Raw genomic sequence first — 25,641 nt, forward strand, 5'->3', positions numbered from 1 at the left:
AGTCCTTGATTTTTAATCTAGTGTTTCTGATTATGCTATACTGCAGCACTCTATGAAGGAGAAATCTGAAATGAGGCAAAAGTAGATTTCTAAACTAGGTATTATGTTCTTTCAAATAGAAAAGAAAAGAGCACAATACACTTTAAGTCTGACAGACCTGGATTTGAATCCTGTGAAGCTGTGAAGTCCTGAGTCAGCCTGAACTGCCTCATCAGTAATGCCAGGAGAAGAATGGACAGAGGATTGTAGATATACCTATATATAAAGTGTCTAACAGCAGGACTGGTAAATAATAAGAGCATCCTAAGCAGCAGTCACAAGAAACAGAACTGAAGCCGTACCAATTTTGGTAGCACTGTAGATGTTTTCAATAGGAAATATTTCTCCTAGCCCATATAGGAGAACCTTGGCCAGAGCTGGAACCAGTTGGGTTGTAGTGATCAGAACATTCACACAATTCTTTCTGGAAGGGAGAAAAAGACAATAAAAAAGTGAAATCAAACCAACCTGGGAACAAGAACTCAAACGAGTCTTCTCTGTAGGATCTACTTGTGAAATATTAACCTCAAAGCTCCTGGTACGACATTTGTTCAGTGCCAACGTTCAGTTCCTGCTCTATCTCAGGTTTACTTATTTTCCAAATTAAAGGGCAGAGATTCTGTGGTGGACACAGAGCAGCGCCCTGATTCTCCCCTCATTTCCATTCTAGCTCACTGCACTGCTGGCAAACTCCATGAGCCCGTGGTACTGACACCACACTACAGAAAGCACGACAAGGCTTTCAGCTGCGGTGGCACTTCACCTCAGTGCACTCAGCCCTTCAATGAGATGACTTCAGTCCTCTGCTCGTCACACAGGTCAGAATATACACTATTTTCACAAGTCTCTTCCCTTCACAGATACCCACTCCTGGGTGTCAGTTTCTGTTTACTAGGCTCTAAGTCTGGAATTCTAGCTTTGAAGGAGGGACGAATAAGGCTATGTTTTCATTTCCCATTCTAAGCTTTGAGCTCAAATCTCCTTAATCTGCTTAATGTACCCTTTCTCTTTTGAATCCTGCCTTCCTGAGTAGGCCGTGCTACATTTCTTTGGAGCTTCCTGTATTCAGGGTATTTGTGAAGTCGCCTCCATGGATTCTTTGATGTTATCAGGCCCATCCACCTCCGGTGCTGGAGATTCTGGGTTACTGAGTATAATTTTGTGAACAAAAAGTAAGAGAAAAGAAAAAGATGTTCAAAACTCTAAGGTGTGCTGTTAGAATAAAATGGCCTTGCCTCCCACTATGAATCCTTGCCTGCATCACTGAACTCCTCTCGCCCTTCCCCACAGCCTGTTTTTGGGAATGGCCTATCCTGGACCAGGGTGGGAGAAAGAATCTCTCTGAGAGGATGAGACCTAGAAAAAGCATTTCCATACCTGGACTGGATAAGAAGTAAAGACTTCAAGGCAGTTCCTAACCAGGAATCTGTTAAAACTTCAATTTCTGCTCTTAGTCTCTGCAGTGCTTCCTTTCTCTGGGGACTGAGGAGCCCTTTGGGAATAAAAAAAGACACTTTCATCATTTGACAAGATCCATGCTGGCATCAAGAAAGCAACTTCTCAATTCAATTTGGAAATAGTGTGTTACTGAAATATCTACTGAGCTAACACATCTCTCTCCTTGATAAGACCCTGCAGTAGCCTACTCAACAAGCCTTTTTGACTCTTTCCACCAGCGTCTTTTGCTAGGTGGGGCATAACCACAACAAAATCAGCTGAGAGAAACACTGTGATTAGGATCTGGCTCAAGCTCATTCTTTCATCAACCAGCCAGTACATCATTTGCAAACTGGTGGACCATACTTTGAGTAGCACCGCTATAGATGTGACATCAAGAATCAAAAAAAGGGGAACAATTATAGATGGAAAAGCCCATGGCACTTCCAGTCTCTTTCTAAAGAAAACAACGCTCAGGGAGGAAAGGAGGCTGCCTAAGAATACAGAGCAATTAGTGTCTTTTGGTCTCGGAAATCTTCCCACTGCCGTACACTGCTCCCAAGGTGACGGTGCTTTCACCCCCTTCAGAACACGTCAACCCGAGACTTCAGGTTGAATCACCATATTCTGAACATCATCTGTACTGTCCTTAGTTCTGAAACAACTCCAGCTGATGAGAGACTGAAGCACTGCTTTAAGATCAGATAACTAAGCACAAAACAAAAAAGAGTTCATCTGATGGGAACATGTTATCAGATACTTGAATTAGAATATTCAAATAATAAATCTGGCTCTAATTTTTCTACAGTGAAGGTAAAGAAATTCTACTACCAGTACTCCATAAAAACAGAAATCATTTCAAGTATTACAGTTTATAATTTATTTTCAGACTGATGGTTTCAAAATGCAAGCCTACAATTAGATGACTTTCAACATTTCTGATAAAACAAAAACCAAACAAGTATTTTTATGTTATGTATGACATACACAGGCATGCCTATGTCATAGATTTAACTACTATGATGTAGCACTTTTGTTAATTCACTTAAAAAAAAGATACAGGTGGATATTACTTTTAATATGTTTCCCAGGGTAGGCTTCAGGGATTCTCAAAGAGGGTTATAAAGCACTTTCTTCAGGAAACCAGGTTGAGACACTCACTGGGCAGAAAATGGACCAGACACATAGGTTGCATATGAAAACTAACAAAAGAAAGGCTAATATCTGTGAGAGAGAAAAAACAAAATGACATGACTGCCAAAATAAAAAGTGCTGGCTCTGAGGCCTCTCTTGACGCGGCAGGATACTTCTAGGCGGTCCATGGAATCCCTGAAACTCCACACAACGTTCTGTGTCTATGTAAGTGTTTGAGGGTGATGGGTCAGAGTTTTAATATTTTCTCACAAGGGCACGTCACTAAAGAGAGGTCTATATGAATGTAAAGTGCACTGGACCAAGGGTCCAGCTGTGGTATGGTCACTAACTTGCTATGTGACCTGTCCTTGTGATCCTCATGATGGACCATCAGTTTTCTCAAATCCAAAATGAAGGATTTAGATTAGCTGTCTAATGTCTCTTCTCATTTGAACAATCTATGGCTAATTAATTCCAAATATATGAATTTCAGGCACAATGGCACCTGATGTGTGAGACGTATCTGGGCAGAAAGAACGGCCAAGGTCCTTCAAATTACAGCGCATGGATACTGCCAAACTATCAAGCTGGACCTAGTTTTTCCATCCACTATAAACCTGGTCGCTAGTTCTACCTGACTTGGCCTGATGGCTAGATAAATCTGTCCAAAAATATGGGAACCTCTTAAATATTACTGACAGTAGTTGTGAGTCTGGAAAAAACACATGCCATCAAACATAATCTATGGAACACATTTCCTTTAAAAAGGAAAGCTGTCTAAAAAGAACAAGAGAACTTGGTGAAGTTATGCTAAGAAGAGTCCATGAGGAATGCAGAGGTTCCTCCCCACAGGGTTTCAATCAGACCCCGTTGTTTAAATACAGAGTTAAAATGCCATTGTGTCACAAATTCATAATCCGGGAGCTCTAAGGTAAACCCTGGAAAGGAAAACAGGGAAATCAGAACAAAAGAGAATATTAGTTGGTTATATGCCACACTTACCACCCACGTTGCTTTTATGCTTATCATAGATTTCTCTCACTTTTCGGTAACGGAAAGCCAATTTCCTCATCCAGTCCACCCCTCCCTGGACACCCACAGAGGACCCATGGCTGCCACTGCCTCCGGAGCCGCTGAAACCGTCTGTGGAGAAACTGTAGTTGCTGCAGAGAGAGAGGGTGATGAAAATGAAAATCTATACCGCACAGAGTTTTAGGCTGAAGGCCACCTGAGATTCTCTGTCCTATTCCATTGGTATCTGACATCAAAGCCGTGAGACTCTTCTTCCTTAATCTCTGTATGTCAGAGGCCATCTTCCATCGGTCTGCCATCTCACCCCTGTTACTTCTATCAAAGAAAGGATGGAGAGGGAGAGCAAGAGGGGCAGAACAGTTCGAGCATCAGCATCCCCTAGAGGTTGGCTTCAGATAGACCATCCTTTCACTAATGATAGACGGTATCTTACAGTGAAAAAAAGCCTTCAGAATATAAATTTTTTTGTACATACCCACAATATGATTGCAACTATGTAAAAAGAAGAAATGTGAAAAAATAATGGGAGGAATGAACCCCAAGTTCTAACTAAGAAAACGGGAATGTTTTTCTTCAGAGATCTGTTGACTCGTTTATTAAGTTCATGGGCCACTACTCCTCTCTTCTAACTCTGCTCCCTTCAGGTATGGACTGTATTTGAACGCAAACACAATGTGGTGGGAGTGATGGTGTCAGGTTTTAGAGACCAGACTTCTCTCACAGGGCTTGCTCTAAGTGTCAGCTGTCATGTGAGAACACTCAAGCTGCCGTGTGAAGGGGCACAGTGAGGCCTGAGGCCTCCTGCTATCAGCCACATGATAGGTTGGAAGCAGGTCCTTGGCTCCACTCAAGCCTTCAGATGATTTTAGCTCCAGCTATCTTGATTTTAATCTCAAAGACCCTGATTCAGAACTACCCAGCCAAGTTACGTTCAAGCTCCCGACCTACAGAAACAATGAGATGATAAATGGTAATTGCTTTAAGCTACTAGGCTTTGGAGTAATTTGTTACATAGCAATAGACAACTGTTACAGTTAAACAGCTGGAAGGGATGACTACTTCCTAAGTCAAGATTTAAAAATGACTGACGGAATTAGGGACAACTTGGTTCAAAAGACAGAAGAGAATTCCATAAGTGTGAGATTCTATATTTAAGAAAAAGTTGCCAATAAAAATATAGGCCATTACTAGTTAAGACGTATGTATGTGTTGGGCTTAGTTGCTCAGTCGTTATCTAACTCTTTGTGACCCCCATGGACTGTAGCCTACCAGGCTCCTCTGTCTATAGAATTCTCCAGGCAAGAATACGGGAGTGGGTTACCATTTCCTTCTCCAGGGGATCTTTCCCAACCAGGGATTGAACCAAGGTCTCCCACATTGCGGGTAGATTCTTTACCGTCTGAGCCACCAGGGAAGCCCAGCTACATGTATATGAGAAACAAAAGAGCACTAGAGCTCAGAGTGGATCGTAAACTGCTTCAGACCAAGCTGTATCCTAAGGTGAGTAAAACCTCTTAAGAATGGTGCCCTACACAGCTGTGCAAGACACAACATGCACGGGGGATGCTGCTCCTGAAGGGAAACCTCTCCTCCTCCTCGGCACCGCAGGGCTGTGTCCTTACTAACTCATGTGTCCAGATCTGCTCTAGAGTTGAGAATTCACAGAGGAAACAATTTTAGGGTAGACACATGGAAAAACTTTTTGCCTATGGAAAGGGATAAACATTAATAAAACAAATTAACATGAAAAGATGTGACAATTTTTTTTCTAAAAGTCTTTAAATATAACAGAGACAAACTTTTGGATTATTCTTGGCTAAGACTATTGGGCTAGAAGACCGCAGCCAAGAGAGACAGGAGGAGACTGAGCAAGCATTTTGCCACTGAGACCTCCCTGGTTTAGCATTCACTGTGATATTAATGTTTAAGATTGTCTTCCATAGGGTCATTTGACACCACCAGATACCCACCATTTAACTTCCTTGGTGAAATTACCTGATGCTTATTTGTATCTAAGACTAACCAATCTGGAAGCACACTTTTCTTGACTGAAAATCTGGCCAAGGAGAAACTAGTATATCCTTAACTTCGGAATGCCTTTGTCTCATTCCATCATGCTACCCAATCTCCAAGATTATACTCAAATTCTACTGTGTTGAGAAGGCCACTCCAGTGTTGGCACCACCGGCTCCCCACAACCATCAGAATTACTTTCTACTCTATATCCCATCACATTTTCTACTGTCACTTGACTTCTCACACTGCATGCCATCATCACCTGTCTTTGTTTCTATCTTCTCTAACAGACTGTGGGCTCTTTTAGGGCCATGTCTTAATCATCTTTGTTTTCCTCTGAACCCAGTCAGTGTCTTGTGCATAACAGGTGTACTGATGTTTAAGATACCACTGTTTTTATTACCTCAAGTCTTGGCCATTGTCATCAGAAGCCACATCTTCCACATGCACCTGGTCACACTCCTGTTAAAAGACAAAACCACCCATTATTTCATCCCAGAGAGCAGTTCTATTATCACCATGACATATTGTAAAAATACCACAAACAATGGCAGGATGATGAAATACCTTATGGTTTCTCATGTGTGGAGGATCAATCTCACCCCCATTGCTGTCCAACTTCTTTAAAGGCCTAATTTACATTCCTCAGTCTTCATGAAATCTTCCTTAACCATACCAACCCTCAGTTATGCTCTGATCTCAACAGTTCACTTTCGCCACAGCCCATGGGTATAAGCAGAAGCTCCCTTATGGTGTCAGGTGTGCCTATGTCCTACATTAGACTGCAAGTTCTATCACAGTGTAGGCCTCTTACGGCACAACCACATCTTACGTCTCCTTTAGAACCCTCTAGTCTAGTCCAGGGCCCTTACGTAGCATGCACTCAGTAAGTTTTTGCAGACGAAAACGATGCTGGTAGAGTGTGTGCAGTATCAAAACTGAGAATGACTGAAATGGAAATTTGTAAATTCAAACTTACGAATTAGAAGAGGTCACCTAAGTCAGTCTCCTCATATTCTAAAAGTGAGATAAAATGATTGGCCCAAGGTCATAAAACTAGTGAGTGGCAGAAAGAAACTAGAAGGAGCTTAGGTCTTTCAATTTGGATCCACGGGTTCTTTCCTCTAAGCCTACACTACTACTGAGGTAAAATGCCACCCACTGCCTAACTGACAGATTTATTCCTTTGACACCACCTAGGGCGGTGCCATGGTGTCCACTTGCATCAGAATCCGCTGGGGAAGATGTTTTAAAATGCATATTTTTGAATAGAATTTCTGTGAGTGAAGTCCTAGAGTCTTCATTTTTAACACGCTCCCCAGGTGATTCCTATGCCCCCTAAAGTTGAGAACCACTGACCTGGGGGGCAGGAACACATTCAGGTCAAATTCTTCACAGAACTTTCAGTCCTGAGTGAGGACTATGTCTAGAAAATCATTACAAATACAATTTGGCAACAATTACTGGCACATAGTATGTTTTTAATAAATGTTTGCTGAATAAAAACTACAATGTTCCAATATATCAACATGTGAAGTTGATGGAAGATTAAAGCACTGTGGAGCTTACATAAAAGTACTGGAGTGCCGAGGCCTACTAATTTAACTTGTTGGAGAATTGTCTGTTGAGCAGAACTAGACTGTGTTTGAAAAGAAAGAGGATTACTTTGTGATTATTTTGCTTTAAAATTTTCACTATTTAAAAAAGTACGTAATATACGTCGTGCAGAGTTCAAAATTCAAAAGGACATTAAGTGACAAATCTGGTCCTTTCTACCTCAGTGTCTTGGCAATGCATTCCCATCTTCAGACAGAACAACTGTGACTAGTTCCTTGTGTAGGATAACTGCTTAACTGAGGCCCAGAATGGGGAGATAACTTTCCTAACTTGGTACTCGAAGTCTGGTCCTGACTCCCAGTCCTGTGCTTTCTCCACTACACCATGTTTACCTCAAAGATGAACTGGAATGTCAAAGCTAGAACAATTAACCAAGAAGCTCTCAGTGTTTTCAGGTTTCCCTCCACCTAAACAGAAAGTGATCTGGACTTCATGGCTTACCTATACATGGACAATAAGCAGGTACAAAATACAAGTTAAGAGTAGCCCTCTACAGATGTGACAAATCAAGAGGCTATCTTTTAAGAAGGTAAAACTGAAGAACAGTCAAAATATAATTAAGAGTACAACCAATGCCATCTTCTATATATTATTTAATATAGATGAGTAAATCAGAATGTTGGTTTATCTATCAGTGCTTTACCTGATGGGACGGTACTGCCCCTAGAGCTAGATCACTTCCAAATACGCTAACAAAATCAAATTTTTGAGCCAATAAAACTGAAGCCCAGAAACAAGACTCTGCTGACCTAACCAAGGAACTATTTCTTTAAGACTATGTACACCTAAGTGCCCAGCTGGCCTCCCTATACCTACCCTGTTTAACCACACTTCCTCTAAAAGCAAAAATCACAGTCTCAATAAATAAGTTATGGAACAAAGTGTTTCACTGAAGCACAGAAACAATTTAAAATGCATACCTCTAGGTCATTGAAAAATAGATGCGTGTCAGCCACTTCAAAAATCATTTCTTCCATTGTTAAACCTGAGCCAATCACTACTGTTGGGTCCTGAAAGGCAATAAGAGAGTTTGTTTGACTTGGCACTCACACCATCAGTTCTTACCTCTAAATGTGTCAAAATTATTTAAGGTCAAGGCCAAAAAAACACTGGTCCACAATAGTGCTTCTCACTATTACTGATGCAATTTCATTCACAGTTATAAGAAGCTTACATTGTGCAAAGTTAAAAATTTCAGAACTGTAACCCACTTTAAAAAAAAAAAACCAAAAAACAATTTTTGGAAAAATTCCCTGCTTCAGCAGAAATTCTAACTATTGCTAAAATATTGCTATTGTAACACTCATTATCTCACACACACACAAATACATACACACACAGTATAACACCGGAAGTCAGTAATCTGACAATCTAAACAACCAGGAAATCAGTAAAGAAACATTTGTAGGAAAACCAATGCACATAGCTTTAAAAGGAACTATCAGACCTTCACTTAGAGGTGGTATGATCTTATTTTATATACTTTCATAACCAGTCTTGTTATAGAGTATATAAGCTTATGTCAGTTTACCAGCCTAGATACTAAAAGCCTATGGAAAATACTTCTAATAGAAACAAATAGTGACAATAAGAAATAAAGTAGGATGGTAAATGAGGCAGATATTTTTATAAAATTTATTCATAGAAACTTAAAAAAAAAAAAAAGGAACCTGGAGGTAATTTAGTATAGAAATATACAGACAGTACCTCAAAAACAGCTCATCCCTCTGTCAAAACTGATGACTAAACTTAAATTCTGCTCCGTACATTTTCATTTAAGAAGCTGTACAATCTATTTTAGAAAGTTATTTAATATTTTAAACGTACAGATCTCGCAGATTCTCAGCTAAATGAAATGCTCAGTTTGGACTGTCACATGTGATGTAAAGGATAACAGATCAGTCTTTGGAGCAGGTAATCCTGAGACTCTACTCTGTTTTGAGTTCAGTCCCATACTTAGTTGTTACCACCCTCCACCAACTTCAGCTTTTCAGTAATAGTCCGAGGTCTAGTTCCCAGCTTTATCAACTCTGCCTGACCATGTAGTCTGCCTGGTATATATAAGCCACCAGGTGAAGTTTTATGTGAAGTGGAAGGTCAATATGTAAGATGGAGATAACAGAGACAGTGATCTTGATTACCTGCACACATAAAGAGGGACAGTTATAACAAAGGAAGAAAGACTCAAATTACCTTTCCATACTTCTGGGCATAGGATCCAGTAAGAAGGGAGTGGAAGATGATGATGGTTTCATCTAAGTCCCACAGAAATACCCGCTGAATGAGGGAAATATTTTAAAAAATGAGTGAGCATCTTTTTAAATCATAGTAGAATGAAACAAGTAATCAATAACAGAAGAAAAACTGGGAAATTCACACATATGTGAAAATTAATATAATCTTAAACAAACAATGGATAAAAAAGAAATAACAAGTGAAATTAGGAAATACCTTGGAATGAAGACCAAAAAACAACAGACCAAAATTTATGGGATGCCGTGGAAACAGTTAAGAAGGCATTTTTTTTTTTTTCTTTTCTTTTTAAGGCCACACTGCACAGCATGTGGAATCTTAGTCCCCCAACCAACCAGGGATTGAACTTGTGCCCCCTGCATTGGAAGTTGGGAGTTTTAACCACTGGACCACCAGGGAAGTCCCAAAGGAAATTTATAGTTCCAAATGTGTACCTTAAAAAATATCTCAATCAATAACCAAAGTGCACAATTTACGCTACTAGACAAAGCCAGCAGAAGGAAGGAAAAAATAAAGGTTAGAAAAGGGTAGGAAAAAGCAGAAGGTAGGAAAAAATAGAGAAAATCAACAAAACCAAAAGTTGGTTCTTTGAAGAGATCTATATAATTGACAACTTCTAGTTAGACTAGCTAAGAAAAAAGAAGACATAAATTAATAAAATCAGAAATGAAAGTGGCGATATTAATACTAATTTTAAATAAATAAAAAGGATTTTATAATCCTTTATACTATGAAGAGTTATACACCAATAAATAATCCAGATAAAACAACAAATTCCTAGAAATACACAATGTGCCAAAACTGATTCAAAAAGAAGAAGAAAATCTGAATAGACCTTTAACTGGTAGGAGGTTGAATCAATAATAAAAAACATCTCAAGAAAGAAAAGGCCAGGATCAGATGGTTTCACTGGTGAACTCTACCAAACAAAATCCTTCAGACCTTCCAAACAACTGAAGAGGCAGGAATACTTCCTAACTCACTCTGTGAAGCCAGCATTATCTGACACTGAAGTCAGATAAAGACAAGACAAGAAAACTACAGACCAATCTCTCATCTGAACACTGATGCAAAAACCTCAACAAAATAGTGGCAAACAAAGTTCAGCAGCATATTGAATTATACATCAAGACCAAGTGGGATTTGTTCCCAGAATGCAAGAATGGCTCAATGTAGAAAAAAAAAAAAATCAATGTAATATACTGCTTTAACTGAACAGAGAAAAAAACCCACATGGTCATCTCAACTGATGTAAAAAAAGCATTTGACAAAATTCAGCACACTTTCATGATAAGAACACTCAATATACTAGCACCTTCCTTATCATGATAAAGGTCATATTAAAAAACCTATAGCTAATGTCATACTCAATGGTGGAAAACTGAAAGTATCACCCCTGAGATTAGGAATAACAGAAGTGTGCCTGTGTTCATCACTTCTATTCAAACATGGTACTGGAAATTCTAGCCAGAATAAGGGTAAAAAAAGGTACCCAAACTGGAAAGAAAGAAGTAAAACTACCTCTGTTCACAGATGATGTGATCTCACACAGAGAAAACCTTCAAGAACCCACAAAAAATTACTACTAAAATGAATTCAGAAATCAGCTGTTTCTATAAGCTTGAAATGAATAATCCTAAAAGGAATTAAACAAAAGCATAAAAAATAATAAAATACTTAGGAATAAATTTAACTGATAGTTCAGGACTTGTATACTAAATCCCTATCAAAATCCCAACACTGTTATTTTTTTTGTTGTTGTTGTTTCCCAACACTATTTTTTAAAGAGACAGAAAAACTAACCTAAAGTTTGTACGAAATCTCAAGGGACCCTGAAGAGCCAAAATAGTCTTGAAAAAGAACAAAGTTGGATGACTCACGTTTCCTGATATTAAACTTACTACAAAGCAACAGTAATCAAAATAGTGTGGTACTAGCATAAAGATAGACACACAGACCAATGGAACAAAGGAGAGGGCCCAGAAATAAACCCATATATATATACACATATACATATACATACATATATATACATATATATAGAAAGAGAGAGAGAGAGTCAGTTTATTATTATTATTTACTGCAAGGATACCATGAACAAAGGGGAAAGGAAAGCATTTCCAAAACAATGTCCTAGGGGGACTGAATATCCATGTGCAAAACAATAAAATTAGATCCTTACTTCACACTATGTACAAATTAATTCAACATGGATCAAAGACCTAAACTTAAGAGCTGAAATAATAAAATGCTTAGAAGAAACATAGGTGTTTTCATAATCTTAAATCCTTAAGTATAATACCAAAAGCACAAGTAATAAAAACAGAACTTCAAAATTTAAAACTATTAACCATCAAAGGATACCATCAAGAGAATGAAAAGACAATGCACAGAAAATATTTGTACATCATATATCTGCCAAGGGATTAAAATCTAGAATAAAGAATTCCTAAGATTCAAAAACAAACAAAACCCCCTAATTTAAAGAATGGGCAAAGGATTTAGACATTACTTCCAATAAAATAGACAAATGACCAATTCACACATGAAAAGATGCTCAATAATATTAGTCACTAAGGAAAGGCAAATCAAAACCATGAGACACCGTTTCATACCCATTAGGATGGAAAACGCAAAGAAGGGAAGCAATTGGAACCCTAGTATAGAGCTGGTAGGAAGGTAAAATGGTGTAGTCATTTGGAAAACATGTTGGTGGTTCCTCAAAAAGCTGAACACAGAACTACTATGTGGTCTAGCAATTCTACTCCTAGGTTTATACCCAAAATAATTGAAAAGGGGCTCAAAGTGATACTTTTGAGCATAGCAGTTTTCATAGCAGCTTTATTCACAATAGCTCAAAGGTGGAAAAACCCCAAGTGTCCATCACAGATGAATGGATAAACAAAATGTGCTATACATATACAAAGGAGTTATTCAGCCATAAAAAGGAATGAAGTTCTGAAACATGCTACAGAATAGATGAACCTTGAAAATATTATCAGAGGTGAAGTAATAAGCCTGACACAGAAGGAAAGATTTTGTATGATGGAATCATATGTGAAATACCTAGAACAGGTAAATTTATAGCGACAGAAAGTAGAACAAAGATTACCAAGGACTAATAGAAGGGGAGAATAGGAAATTACTGCTTAATGAGTACACAGTTTGTAATCATGAAAAACTTCTGAACAACACTATGAATGTACTTAAAACTGCACACTTATAAAATGGTAAATTTTATATATACTTTACCACAATTTAAAAAAAACGAGTGAATTCTCAGTTTTTCCATGAAATACATCAGGTCTTTAGATTTTCTTTCTTTCTCTCCCTGCCCATTCCCACCCTGCTAGTAACAACAGGGAAGAGAGGTTCCAAACATAGCCTCAATTTACCAATGTCTTATGAACAACTGTCAATGGACTCATTTTTAAATATGGCTTTTTCTTCTCATTAAACGATCACATTATAGAAAAATTAAAGAAAGAAAACAAAAAGATTAGTATCAAAACTCCATTATTATTAGAATTTTGTATGGCTTTCTAGTCTTTTTAATAATGAAGCCAAATGTACATCCATAATAAATGTCTATAGGGTTTAGAGAGTAAGTGAGAGTCAACCTCATTTACAATACCAGATCTGGTTGCAGGTTTCACAGAAACTTGGCCTATAGCACTTTAGTTCTCTCATTTTACTCTAAGATTTTGAAATGGAGAACAGCATGACATTACTTGTGCTACCCTCTGCTTTTTGAATATGATGCATTATTCTTCCTGTTCTCCTCTGGAATATAGAACTGATTGTTTTTTCCCTTAAAAAGTTACCTGGCTACCTAAATTTGAAAAAGCTTTTTCAATGCTGTTGGTAAAAAGGATCTGAAAGTGATATGGTAAAATGTGGGCACAGAGAAATGTGTTTTTACACTTCTCTTTTCACACTTGGCCAATTCATTTTCTACTGCTCAGGAATTAAATGGTACACAACATAGAACTACATAATCTCCATGAGTTTCAGAAATATATTTGATAAACTTAAAGAAAAGAGAAAAGAAAAAAGCAGGTGGTAACTCATATGTTTCTTCCCATACTTCCAATTCACTGTCCTGAGAAGAGCTGGCGTCAGCTTTCCTCTTGCCCCGGTTCTTGCCGGTCATGTTTTTCCTGGACTGGTCATCAGCATCTTTACCTGGTGTGGTCTGGGTCAAAGACGGGCTTGGAGAAGGGTCTCCTGAAAAGGAAAAGTAAGACACTGGTATTGCCAGTGTAGTCACAGGCTATAACAACCAGAGCAAGCGCTCTGCCTTTAAGAATCATGTTGCAGGGATAAAGGCTGCGAAACCAAACTTTACTTAAGCAATTTCGAAATTCAGACCTAACAGCATGAAGAGTCATAACTAGAATTTGTATGCCTTCCTCCACAATGAAAAAACTTACCTATAAAGTCATTTTGCCCCCACCCAAAAAATTAAGCCTGCAATCAGTTTCTCAACTTGGTACAACTGACGTTTTGGTCCAAGACAATTTTTGTTGTGAGGGGACATCCTACATGTTTTAGGATGTTTGGTTAAGCAGCATCCTTGGCCTCTACCCATTAGATGCCAGGAGCACCCCGTTCCCAGTGTGACAACCAAAAATGCTTCCACACATTGCCAAATACCCCTGGGTGTGGGGGCCTTGGGATGGAAGCAGGAGGCACAAAACCACCTCCAGTTGAAAACCACCACCCTAGATCTATTTATCAATTTAAATAAAATACAGAAAGCAGTAGGTTGCAGCAAGCTACCCTCTAAGCTTATAACTGGTGAAATTTATACTGACTTTATTTTTATGGGCTCCAAAATCACTGCAGATGGTGACTGAACCATGAAATTAAAAGATGCTTGCTCCTTGGAAGGAAAGTTATGACCAACACAGACAGCATATTAAAAAGCAGAGACATTACTTTGCCAACAAAGGTCCGTCTAGTCAAGGCTATGGTTTTTCCAGTAGTCATGTATGGATGTGAGAGTTGGATCATAAATAAAGCTAAGCACAGAAGAATTGATGCTTTTGAACTGTGGTGTTGGAGAAGACTCGAGAGTCCCTTGAACTGCAAGGAGATCCAACCAGTCCACCCTAAAGGAGATCAGTCCTGGGTGTTCATTGGAAGGACTGATGCTGAAGCTGAAACTCCAACACTTTGGCCACCTGATACACAGAGCTGACTCATTGGAAAAGACCCTGATGCTGGGAAAGATTGAGGGCAGGAGGAGAAGGGGACGACAGAGGATGAGATGGTTGGATGGCATCACCGACACAATGGACATGGGTTTGGGTGGACTCCAGGAGTTGGTGATGGACAGGGAGGCCTGGCGTGCTGCAGTTCATGGGGTCGCAAAGAGTTGGGATTGAGCGACTGAACTGAACTGATACTGACAAAACAATCTACTTTCTTCAACAAATAAATTACACGGGAAAGAAAAAGAGATGGGGGAATTTATAGGTTAGAACAAAATATATATCCACCAATCACAATGTATGGACCTTGAAAGTGAAAGTCACTCAGTCGTGTCTGACTCTTTGTGACCCCATGGACTATACAGTCCATGGAATTCTCCAGGCCAGAATACTGGAGTGGGTAGCCTTTCCCTTCTCCAGGGGATCTTCCCAACCCAGGGATTGAACCCAGGTCTCCCGCATTGCAGGTGGATTCTTTACTAGCTGAGCCACAAGGGAAGCCCTTACTTGGATTTAAACAAAAACAAGACTCTTAACGTTTATGAGAAAACTAGAAATATGAATACCCTTAGGCATTAAGGAATTATTGTTGAATGGGATATTGTTAATGGTATAATGGCATTGTGGTTATGTTATCAAGCACTTATCTTTTAGAGGCATGAGACCTGGAATTTGAGGAAGGAATTAGATGAAGTATAGTTGAAACATACTAGGTCATCAGGTAATGCTAGTGGTAAAGAGCCCGCCTGCCAATGCAGGAAATATAAGAGATGCAGGTTCGATCTGTGGGTCGGGAAGACCTCTAGAGAAGGGAATGGCAACCTACTCCAGTATTCTTGCCTAGAGAATCCCATGGACAGAGGAGCCTGGCGGGTTACAGTCCATAGGGTCACAAAGAGTCAGACACGACTGAAGCGACTTAGTACACACACAGCTGAAACAAGATTGCCTATGAGTTGTTAACTGTTGAAGTTGGATGACAGATATATAAGGGTTCACTATACTATTCTGACAACTTCTGCCTTTGACGTTCTCCATTATTAAAAAGTTAAAACTGTTATGAAGAACAAAGATATTTAGAGAAATGAATTAAAAACTAAGGTATTAACGCATGTAATGATTTCAATGTTATGCAGGCTTGAAGCAGTGACCATCTGGATGTCCACCTATTTAGAAGACTAGTAGAGGCAAGAGGCACAGAAAACTGCTTTAGTTGATGCAGACCACTGTTTTTATTTTTTCTTATTTTTATTATTATTATTTTTTTCATTTATTTTTATTAGTTGGAGGCTAATTACTTTACAATATTGTAGTGGTTTTTGCCATACACTGACATGAATCAGCCCTGGATTTACATGTGTTCCCCAAACTGATCCCCCCACACGTGTTCCCCATCCTGATCCCCCCCTCCCACCTCCCTCCCCATCCCATCCCTCTGGGTCTTCCCAGAGCACCAGCCCTGAGCACTTGTCTCATGCATCCAACCTGGGCTGGTGATCTGTTTCACACTTGATAATACACATGTTTCAATGCTATTCTCTCAGATCATCCCACCCTCGCCTTCTCCCACAGAGTCCAAAAGTCTGTTTTATACATCTGTGTCTCTTTTTCTGTCCTGCATATAGGGTTATCATTACCATCTTTTTAAATTCCATATATATGCATTAGTATACTGTATTAGTGTTTATCTTTCTGGCTTACTTCACTCTGTATAGACCACTGTTTTTAAAAATGCATCAGTGTTAACGATAAACAGTCCTTCAAGTTATAGGATGTAACAGCAAACCACCAAATTCTTATGAAAAATAGAGATGAATAAAAAGTATGTGCATATGTTTACTGAAAGTGTAAGTCTTTATGTCAGGATATTAAAATCTGGACATCATAATTCACTGATTCATTGCCAAGGTAGAGGTTTAAATTTGTAGGTGAAATTCTATGTATTTCTTTGGGGAAAAAGGACCACAGCTTTTCTCAAAATCTTAAAGGGATATATGACACAGAAAAAGTTAAGAACTACCACCCTGAGGTGTAACCAGAAGTCCAAATGATGCACAGACTAAAACTGGACTTCTTTAACTACTACAAAATGTGCTAAGATTCTGAAGTTCTCTGAGACAAGCTACAGGGAGGGTAGAGTGGGAGTCAGAAATAAAGTCTTTTCATTCTTGGTCTTTTTTTGTTCACAACATCAAGTTTTACATTCAGTCTGCCAATGACTCATCACAGTCTGGATAGTGTTAAAAATACCCCTCACCTGAGAGGGAAAGCCAAGAGCACAGAACAGTGACTTAGACGTCTAAGAACAAAATAGTCTTCAACATCACCGGCTGGATGAAATGCCCTTAAGCCAAAGTTTTTAGAGCTGCAGAGCTTACCAGGGGACAGTCTGGGAGCGGCAGCGGCAGGTCCCAGGACACTGGGCTTCTCCGTCTGGTATGTGGCTGCTGCTAAGGTGGTCCTCTCAGCATCACTGTTGGTCTGGCCTGGGACCCCAAAGCTGGAGCTGGGGTAGCAAGCTTGGTACTGACTCTGACCAAGGATGGTATAGGTGGGATAGTCCTGTAGGTCAAAGGGGATAAGGGAGGAAAACAAGACTCAGAAAGAGCAAAACACGAACTTCAACACAAAAGACTTTCATGTCCCTTTCTCACAATTATTTCCTTAAAACATTAATTTGACTTTTCGTTTACCTACCTATACGGTTTTCCACCTAAGCCAATGGTTTCTGTGGAAACCCAAGAGTCAAGAGGAGATGCTGAGGGTAAGGCTGAGAGAGGGAAGTGTCCCATGCATTGTACACACAAAGTCCATTTTCTACTATAATATTCTTTTTCTCCTACTTTATGTACAGAATTTCTGCATAGAATTTTTGAAGGAAAGATTCTACACTTTAAGAAGTTTATATACCACTGCACTAGATGGTAGTGCTTTTTAGGATAGATAAGCGTGAACAAAAAAAGCACATATCCTACACAGTTTCCCAGCTTAAAAACTGAGTATATCTCTCTTTAAAAAAAAAAATCACATTTTCTTTAAAATATCTGAAGGGAACTTTTGGTAGTTTCATAGGCACACACATGACAAAATTTATCAGGTCATAAACTGGAACCTGTGTGGTTTACTGTTTATCAATTAAACCTTAAAAAAGCTGTAAAAAATGGGTATGATGCACAGCTCAAACACATCTTAAAAAAATTCCACTGATATTGATACTGGTGACAAGTAGGAAGACACTAATTGATCAGATCAATTATTTTATAAAGAGTACTGAGCATCTAGCATAAGCCAAATATAATTCAGTGTGTGTGTGTTGGTGCATGGACAGGAAAAACAAATATTAAAGAGTTAAGTCAAACTAGCTGAACTCAGGGAGTTAAAAATCTAGTGTGTGTGTGTGTGTTGGTGCATGGACAGGAAAAACAAATATTAAAGAGTTAAGTCAAACTAGCTGAACTCAGGGAGTTAAAAATCTAGTGTGTGTGTGTGTGTTGGTGCATGGACAGGAAAAACAAATATTAAAGAAAAGAGTTAAGTCAAACTAGCTGAACTCAGGGAGTTAAAAATCTAGTGTGTGTGTGTGTGTGTGTGTGTGTGTGTGTGTGTGTGTGTGTGTTGGTGCATGGACAGGAAAAACAAATATTAAAGAAAAGAGTTAAGTCAAACTAGCTGAACTCAGGGAGTTAAAAATCTAGCAGGATATAAGGCAGAAGTATTTCCAACAAGTTAGCAATAAAAAATGAAAAAAGCAGAGACTTCCCTGGCAGTCCAGTGGTTAAAACTCCGAGCTTCCATTGCAGGGGGCACAGTTCAATCCCTATTCGGAAATCCATATGCTGTGTGGTGTGGCCAAAAAGAAAAAGGAAAAGCAAGAAAGAATTCCAGGAATGGTTGGATCAGGGCTGGGTAAGGAAAAAAAAATTGAAGATGACTGCTCTGGTTTTATGTGTAGGTATACTAAAAAACAGTGTGCGCTCTAAGTTGCTTCAGTCATTTCCGACTCTTCGTGACCCTGTGGACTGTAGCCTGACAGGCTCCTCTGTCCATGGGGTTCTCCAGGCAAGAATACTGGAGTGGACTGCCATGCCCTCCTCCAAGGGGATCTTCCCAACCCAGGGATTGAACCTGCGTGTCTTATGTCTCCTGCATTGACAGGTGGGTAACTGACAAGAATTGAGACACTGTAGGAAAAGCGGCATTACTTTTGGAGGATAATGAATAGCAGAAAGGGTGGAAAGAAAAGTTGGTTTTAGATATGGTTAACTTAGGGAAACAACAGGATATTAAAGGAAAAAAGCCAATCAATCAGCAGGAAGCCTGTAGATATCACGAGGTCAGGACTAGACTCTTCTTTTGGAAGTAGTAAATGGACACTGTGAATGTGTAAACATTCCTGGGGATGAAATAATAAACATGTGGAAAACTAAATACAGACTGTCCATGACTGAAGCCAGGATATGAAAGGGAGAGAGATGTTGCCCTGAAGAGTTCCAGGTACACAGCAGGAACTCAATAAATACTTGGGGACTAGAAGAACAAACAAATACAAAAGCAGTCAAACATAAAATGTGAACCAGAATAGTAATATTAACTGTAGCCAGGAGAAAAGATCCATGGAGACTGTGGCTGATAATACTAATTGCTACAGAGAAAACAACAAATAAAAACATAACAACAAAACCAAAAAACTCCTAAAACACTGAAGATGTTACCAGTGATCTAAACATAAAGTTAGCACAACAGTGATCAAGACCAGACCACAAGGAATTCACAATCAAATGAGTGGCTAAATAGGGAGCAGATAAAATCATATCATTCAGTCTTAGCAGAGGAATGAGAGAGACTGGATAGTAGCCTGAGAAACCATTCTAGGTCCTAGCTCCGGGAGCATCCAGAAAAAGGTCTCTCCACAGCCCATACTGGTTGTTTCTTAGAACTGGCAAACCGATAATGAAAAGAAGGGAGGAAGAGCTAGTTAGATGAACCGTATCAAGTAGGATGAACAAAAGGAGCACCATACCTGGTTTGAGATGCTGGAAACTGCTGCTGTTGGAATATTGGCAATAGCAGATGAAGTGGGTATCAGGCTGGCATTTGTGCTTGAAGCTATAAGATGCAAAGTGTTAAAAGATATTATGCAAAAAGCTCAAAGAAATTGAAAATATATTCTGTCCTAAGTAAACAGATTGACAAGGAGATAAGAAACACTGGCAAAGGAAATAGATACTAGATACCAGTTTTGCTCTTTTGCATGCCATACCTTAATTGAGATTTAATTAGAAATATGGGACTTCCCTGGTGGTTCAGTGGCTAAGACTCTGTGCTTCCAATGCAGGGGGCCCGGGTTCGAACCCTGGTCAGGGAACAAGATCCCATGTGCTGTAACTAAGACCTCATGCAGTCAAATAAATAAATAAATATATATTAAAAAAAAAAATCTTCTAGAAATAAAGCAGTTCACACATTTCTCCTGTTTCAACTTGAGTCTTCAACTATTTCTACTAAAGTCCTAGAAGGACACAACACAATGCACTGGTTCATGCTAATGATACTAAGGAAATCAGAAGCTAAACCAGATCATTCCAGTCCATCTGGCATCTCTGGCAGCTGCAAAATGACTCACCTGCAGTGTGACCTACTGACACCAGTAAAAACAACAAAAGCTCTGGCAAATCCACATGTAATTCCTATACTGTGATATTTACTGTCATTTGCCCAAAATTATGCCTTTTCTGGTGCAACACAATTACTTTGAGCAACTGAGGTAGTTCTCCAAATTCTAAAGTGTTTAGGGTTGCTTCAACAAACACCATGTTCTGGCATTTAATGATTTCACCAATGAGCCTGGAAACACTCGGAAAGTATTCAATACTATTCTGGTCAGGTAAAAAAAATTTAAGCTACTTAGGCTGCCTGTGTCAGGACAAGGAATTTGGGTTAAGTTTTTCACACCCTTCTATCACAAATTTCACCTGCGTTTTATCAAGTCCTCAGTGACTAGCATTTGCCACACATTTTTTTTTCCCGAGGAGGACAATATAAGTGATATTGTGAGGTACTTACTGCTCCTGAACTTCTCCTTCACTCATCATAAACATGCTTACTCTTGGTTCCTACTGCAGTCACACACACAGTAAACGTTCACCATCAGGTAGATCAGACCATCTGACTACCTATCCCATTGATGACAAAGTCCTCAGAGGGCAAGTTACTGGGAAAATCTCTATTAACAGCAGTGCAGGTGAACAAATGTGGCAGAAACTTGAGAGTCCTGGTCAAAATCAAGAGCGAATTTTTATCCCTTTCCCCAAGGCTACTCTGCTTAAAGTCTAGAAGAGACTGAAGCAAGTTGGACATAAGGAACAGCTACTGAGGCAACAGTAGCTTCAGAAGACTTGAGAAAAAGAAGAGTTCATTTGTCCACAGTCACAAAGTTAAAGGTAAACAGCCAAACGATAATTGGGATCTCCCAATTCTTCATTCAGTGCCTTTTCTTTCCCGAGTTAGGGATCAGATTTCCTCACTACTCAGGGAGATTTTCTTCTCTATAGTACTCCCTCCCACACTAAATGAAATAGATTTCGTACTCTTATAGATAATATTTTCTTCCCATCAATATTTTTCTCCCTAAGGGGAAGTCCTAAGAAATTACTGTATATAAGCTAGATGATTCTGTAAGTAGCTTTTAAATTATTCTTGAAGGAAAAGAATTTTGGGTACATTCCAGATTCTATTACCAGTGCATTATGCTAGGCAGGCCTGCTGACTGAACATAGGTGATTTAATGTCAGAAAGATGAAGAATTTACTTAATCTCTCAAGGTTATCTCTTCCAGCAAAGTTTGTTTCTAGATCAATTTTTCTTTAGCTCTAGTCCTAGCATATACTCCTCTGTTTCTCCTGCTGCTGCTGCTAAGTCGCTTCAGTCATGTCTGACTCTGTGCAACCCCATAGATGGCAGCCCACCAGGCTCCTCTGTCCCTGGGATTCTCCAGGCAAGAATACTGGAGTGGGTTGCCATTTCCTTCTCTAATGCGTGAAAGTGAAATCACTCAGTCGTGTCTGACTCTTTGTGACCCCATGGACTGTAGCCTACCAGGCTCCTCCATCCATGGTATTTTCCAGGCAAGAGTATTGGAGTAGGTTGCCATTTCCTTCTCCATCTGTTCCTCCTATTTATCTTTAACTCTGTTCTACCTTCTTAATAATTTATAAATGGTTAGAGGTTCAACTTATTCATATTCTGACGAAGTAGTTTTATAAATTTAACAATTTTCAATTTTACTAGAGGTGAAAAGGTAGACCTAAAAAACAACCGGCCACATACTCTAATTATCCATGACAGGAAGTTTAATGTCTTGATTAGCTAGTTGCTGATATGAAGTTTTTAACAAGTACAGTACTAAACATCACAAATTCCTCTCAGCAATAGTGGCTTCCATTACAGAAAATGTTGGTCTGCCAACCTAGAAAGTTTAAGGGCTTAATAACAGTTCTTTCCTCAACTCAATCAAATCATTCCTGAAGTGTCATTCATTTACTCATCTGTTCATCAAACCAGGCTGTACGATGTGCCCAGAAACTGTTCCAGTCACTGGGGAACAGAGAAGTGAAGACAATGCCTGCCCTCATGTTATTTAAATTCTAGTGATATAAGTCAGATGACAATTAAGTAATATTTATTTAGGTTCTTGTAACCAGAATTGAAGCTAAACTCACCTTAAAATATACACAATCATTACATGCCCTACCTCCTGCACTCAAAGTCAGGCACCTCAAAAAAAACCAAAAAAAAAACACAAAAAACACTGATCATCCCACAGAAATATATATGTAGGTCTCAACGACAACAAATTTAACCGCTGACTTAAAAAACAGAAGCAGCAGCAACAAAATATGCAACAAAAAGAATAAATTTCAAGGATCATTTAAAACTCAAGTGGTAAATCCTATTGATATATATATATATCTAAAGACTATCAGCTCCCCAAGTGCCAGTGGGATGGCCAACTGTTTTTGGAGTGTTTCCACTCCTGTTTTGACAATGAAACTGTGAAATCATAGGAAGATAAGCTTCTGAGAACCATGCCCCACTCAAGGTCCACCTGAAGCAGTCAGGATACACAGACAGCTTTAATGAGAAGGCTGTGGTTACAGAACTGTGAGAGGCAACGTTATGCGACATTACCCCACAGCTGGAGGGTAACCCAAGGGTTAATGGCACATAGAAGTTGGTGCAAGATTTAGTTCCTACCCACCTCACTAATTTTATATATGTCTTTCCACCACCCTTGCTCACCCCAGCTTTAGAGTTACTGAAAACAAGACCCTCTTTCTCGCTTGAGGACCTTTGCAATGTCGCTCCCACTGCCTGGATTGTTCTCCCAGGCCTGTCCCTCTTGCCCTCCAGCTTGATGGGTCCTGGTCAGCATGTCTATATCCTGAGACTCTGATTCCTCTATTAAAACGAACTCCTTTCTTGTCTCCCCAATCGCAACAACCAGTTCTTTTCCCCTTTCAGAGCACTTTTTCAAAATTTATTTCTTCCTTTACTTTTTTGTTCTCTGCCTCCCCTCCTAGTCCGTAAGCTACATGAAGGCAGAATCCTGCTATTTTATTCATTACCTTCAACATCTAGCAAAATGCCTGGCCTGTAGTAAGTGATGCTCAATAAATACTCATGGGATTTATGAACAACAGCATGTCAAGGTTATCAAAAACAAGTGAAGTGTGAAAAACTGCAGTCAAGAGAAGCCTAAAAAAAAATGACAATCAAATGAAATGTGGTGTCTTGGATGAGATCCTGGAATAGAAAAAGGACATCAGGTAAACACTAAGGCAATCTAAATAAACCTATGATTTAATTAATAATAATGTACTAATATTAGTTCATTAATCATAACAAATGTTCCATTCTAATGTGAGATATTAATAGTAAGGAAAACTGTGTGTAGGGAAGGGCATATATAACTCTATCATCTTCTCAGTTTTTCTACAGATTTAAATACAATAAAAAAGAGCCTATTAAAATACAAAACAAATCTCCTAGTCAACGAAAGACTATTATGTGTCACCAACACTATTAGAGCCCAAAGACATTCGCTGAACATCAAGGCTGGGTTAAAATTAATTTTGAAAATTCTAAAACTAATCTTAATTATTTTAACCATTTCAACTCAAGAAAATAACCAGCGATTTGGCCACATAGTCACAGACACTCTAGGAAAAGGTTGATATAAACAACCCAAATCTATTTAATCAAAGGGTTTTCATGAGCATTGAAGTAGAAACTAAAGAAAAGATTTTGATGAGAATTGATCAAGCCAGAAGTGGAATTTGCTATAATTTCTCTAATTTCTCCAAGGGATGGGCTATTGTCAACTGTTGAAAGCTTTTGGAGGGGATGAGGGGACATTGCCATTTTGATTACTTAAAAAAAAAAAAAAAATCAGTACAATGCTCCTTGCTTTTATTCCATGCTGTGACTGGGTAGTTACACGGGAGTGGGTGGGAAGCGGGGGGAGATGAAGCCCTGAAGAGCTAAATAACATTCATTAGCCAAGCTAATGGAAATGAAAAGTAGGGGTGAGAAGAGTGATACTGATAGTGGAGAATTCAGGTACTCAAATGTGCCAAAAACATCCATATTTCATTTCAGCTAATTGTTACTACCTTCTTTCTACCAACTTTTTCTCAGAATAAATGGCAAAAATTGACAACTCGATGGTTAATTTCTGCCTTAATCCCTACCCTGTGCCAAAGCTCTAATGAAGAATATAAAGGGCCAATAGATTAACTAGAAAAGGGAAGGGAAATGAATTTAAATATTTGCTACTATAGGTTCTCAGTTTGGGGAGCTGATATTGATACCATGACTTCAACACTGAAAATCATAAACATTACACTCATATGCTGGGGCCAGACTGCCCAGCTTACATCTTTGACTTATCCACTGTGTCTTATGTGCCAAATCTGTAAAATGAGATTAATGACAGTACTTCCATCATAGGTGTGTTATGATTACATGAGTAACACTTATCTGCTGCTAAAACAATGCTAAACATATAATACAAACTTATAAATACCAACAATAATCATTAGCACAATGGAGGAAACTGGGTTAATTGATCTAAAGGGAGAAAATGTACTAAAAGGTAAAGAAATTAGGATAGTGGCAAATTAAGTCACAGAATGGCTTTGTGACTTTTTTAAAGCAATGGGTCTTAAAAGACCCCCACAAGGTGGTTCTTCTTGTTTTACAAGGAGGGAGAAGTAAGCTCAGCTACCAGGTTCCACAAATTCAAGATACAACTACAGAGGAGTGGTGGTTCTACACCTTGGAAGAGGATTATTAATATAAAAGAACTTGCTTTTCTTTCATGACCAAGGTGTAGTCATCAGAGATATAAATGTTTAGGAGGGACCTGTCTACCAGACTTGCCTGTAGTTGGACCCCAAAGCCTACCAACCTAGAGAAACACTTTATAAAAATGAAGAGGGTTAGAGGAGAAGATAAAGTCATGCTCTTAAGTTTTTCCCCTCCTGGCTTGTTCCTGTTTTAGAAAGAAAGAACGGGGAGGGGGGGTGGAAAGAAAGGAAAAGAAGAAAAGAGGAGACTTGCTAAACAATAAGAGGCAGAGGTAGCTCAGGGTAAGGTCTTAGGAATGTAACCAGTTCTGTTCCCAATAGACCAAGAAAAAGTAGTTCATCATTTTACTGAAAACAGTTAACACCGAAAATCGAAACATTTTAATATAATCTAAATAAGAACATTTTTTTATCCTCAACGTTTGTATCTTAAGAATACCTCTGACCAGTTTTCACTGTCCTAACTTCATCTCTCTAGCACCACCATTTTATAATAAGTAATATTTAAAAGCTGGGAGAAAGGAGGCAGA

General features: G+C 38.9%; 1 protein-coding gene and 1 non-coding gene across 4 annotated transcripts in view; one reads left to right on the forward strand and one right to left on the reverse strand.

Annotated features, from left to right (window-relative positions):
* EYA3 (EYA transcriptional coactivator and phosphatase 3) overlaps window positions 1-25,641 on the reverse strand; it is an 89,117-nt gene that overhangs the window by 11,813 nt on the left and 51,663 nt on the right. For all 3 annotated transcript variants that reach the window (XM_043444706.1, XM_043444705.1, XM_043444707.1), the window contains 9 exons: window positions 19,765-19,850; window positions 17,123-17,306; window positions 13,616-13,755; window positions 9,469-9,552; window positions 8,196-8,285; window positions 6,062-6,120; window positions 3,613-3,773; window positions 1,417-1,531; window positions 342-463 (listed from right to left, as the gene is read on the reverse strand). In XM_043444706.1, coding sequence (XP_043300641.1) covers window positions 342-463; window positions 1,417-1,531; window positions 3,613-3,773; window positions 6,062-6,120; window positions 8,196-8,285; window positions 9,469-9,552; window positions 13,616-13,755; window positions 17,123-17,306; window positions 19,765-19,850 — 1,041 coding nt within the window. The remainder of the gene's footprint in view (window positions 1-341; window positions 464-1,416; window positions 1,532-3,612; window positions 3,774-6,061; window positions 6,121-8,195; window positions 8,286-9,468; window positions 9,553-13,615; window positions 13,756-17,122; window positions 17,307-19,764; window positions 19,851-25,641) is intronic.
* Window positions 20,037-20,109, forward strand: TRNAG-UCC. The gene has a single exon. It is a non-coding gene; the product is annotated as a tRNA-Gly (tRNA).

Source organism: Cervus canadensis, chromosome 24 (genome assembly GCF_019320065.1).
Source record: "Cervus canadensis isolate Bull #8, Minnesota chromosome 24, ASM1932006v1, whole genome shotgun sequence".
Taxonomy (NCBI): Eukaryota; Metazoa; Chordata; class Mammalia; order Artiodactyla; family Cervidae; genus Cervus; species Cervus canadensis.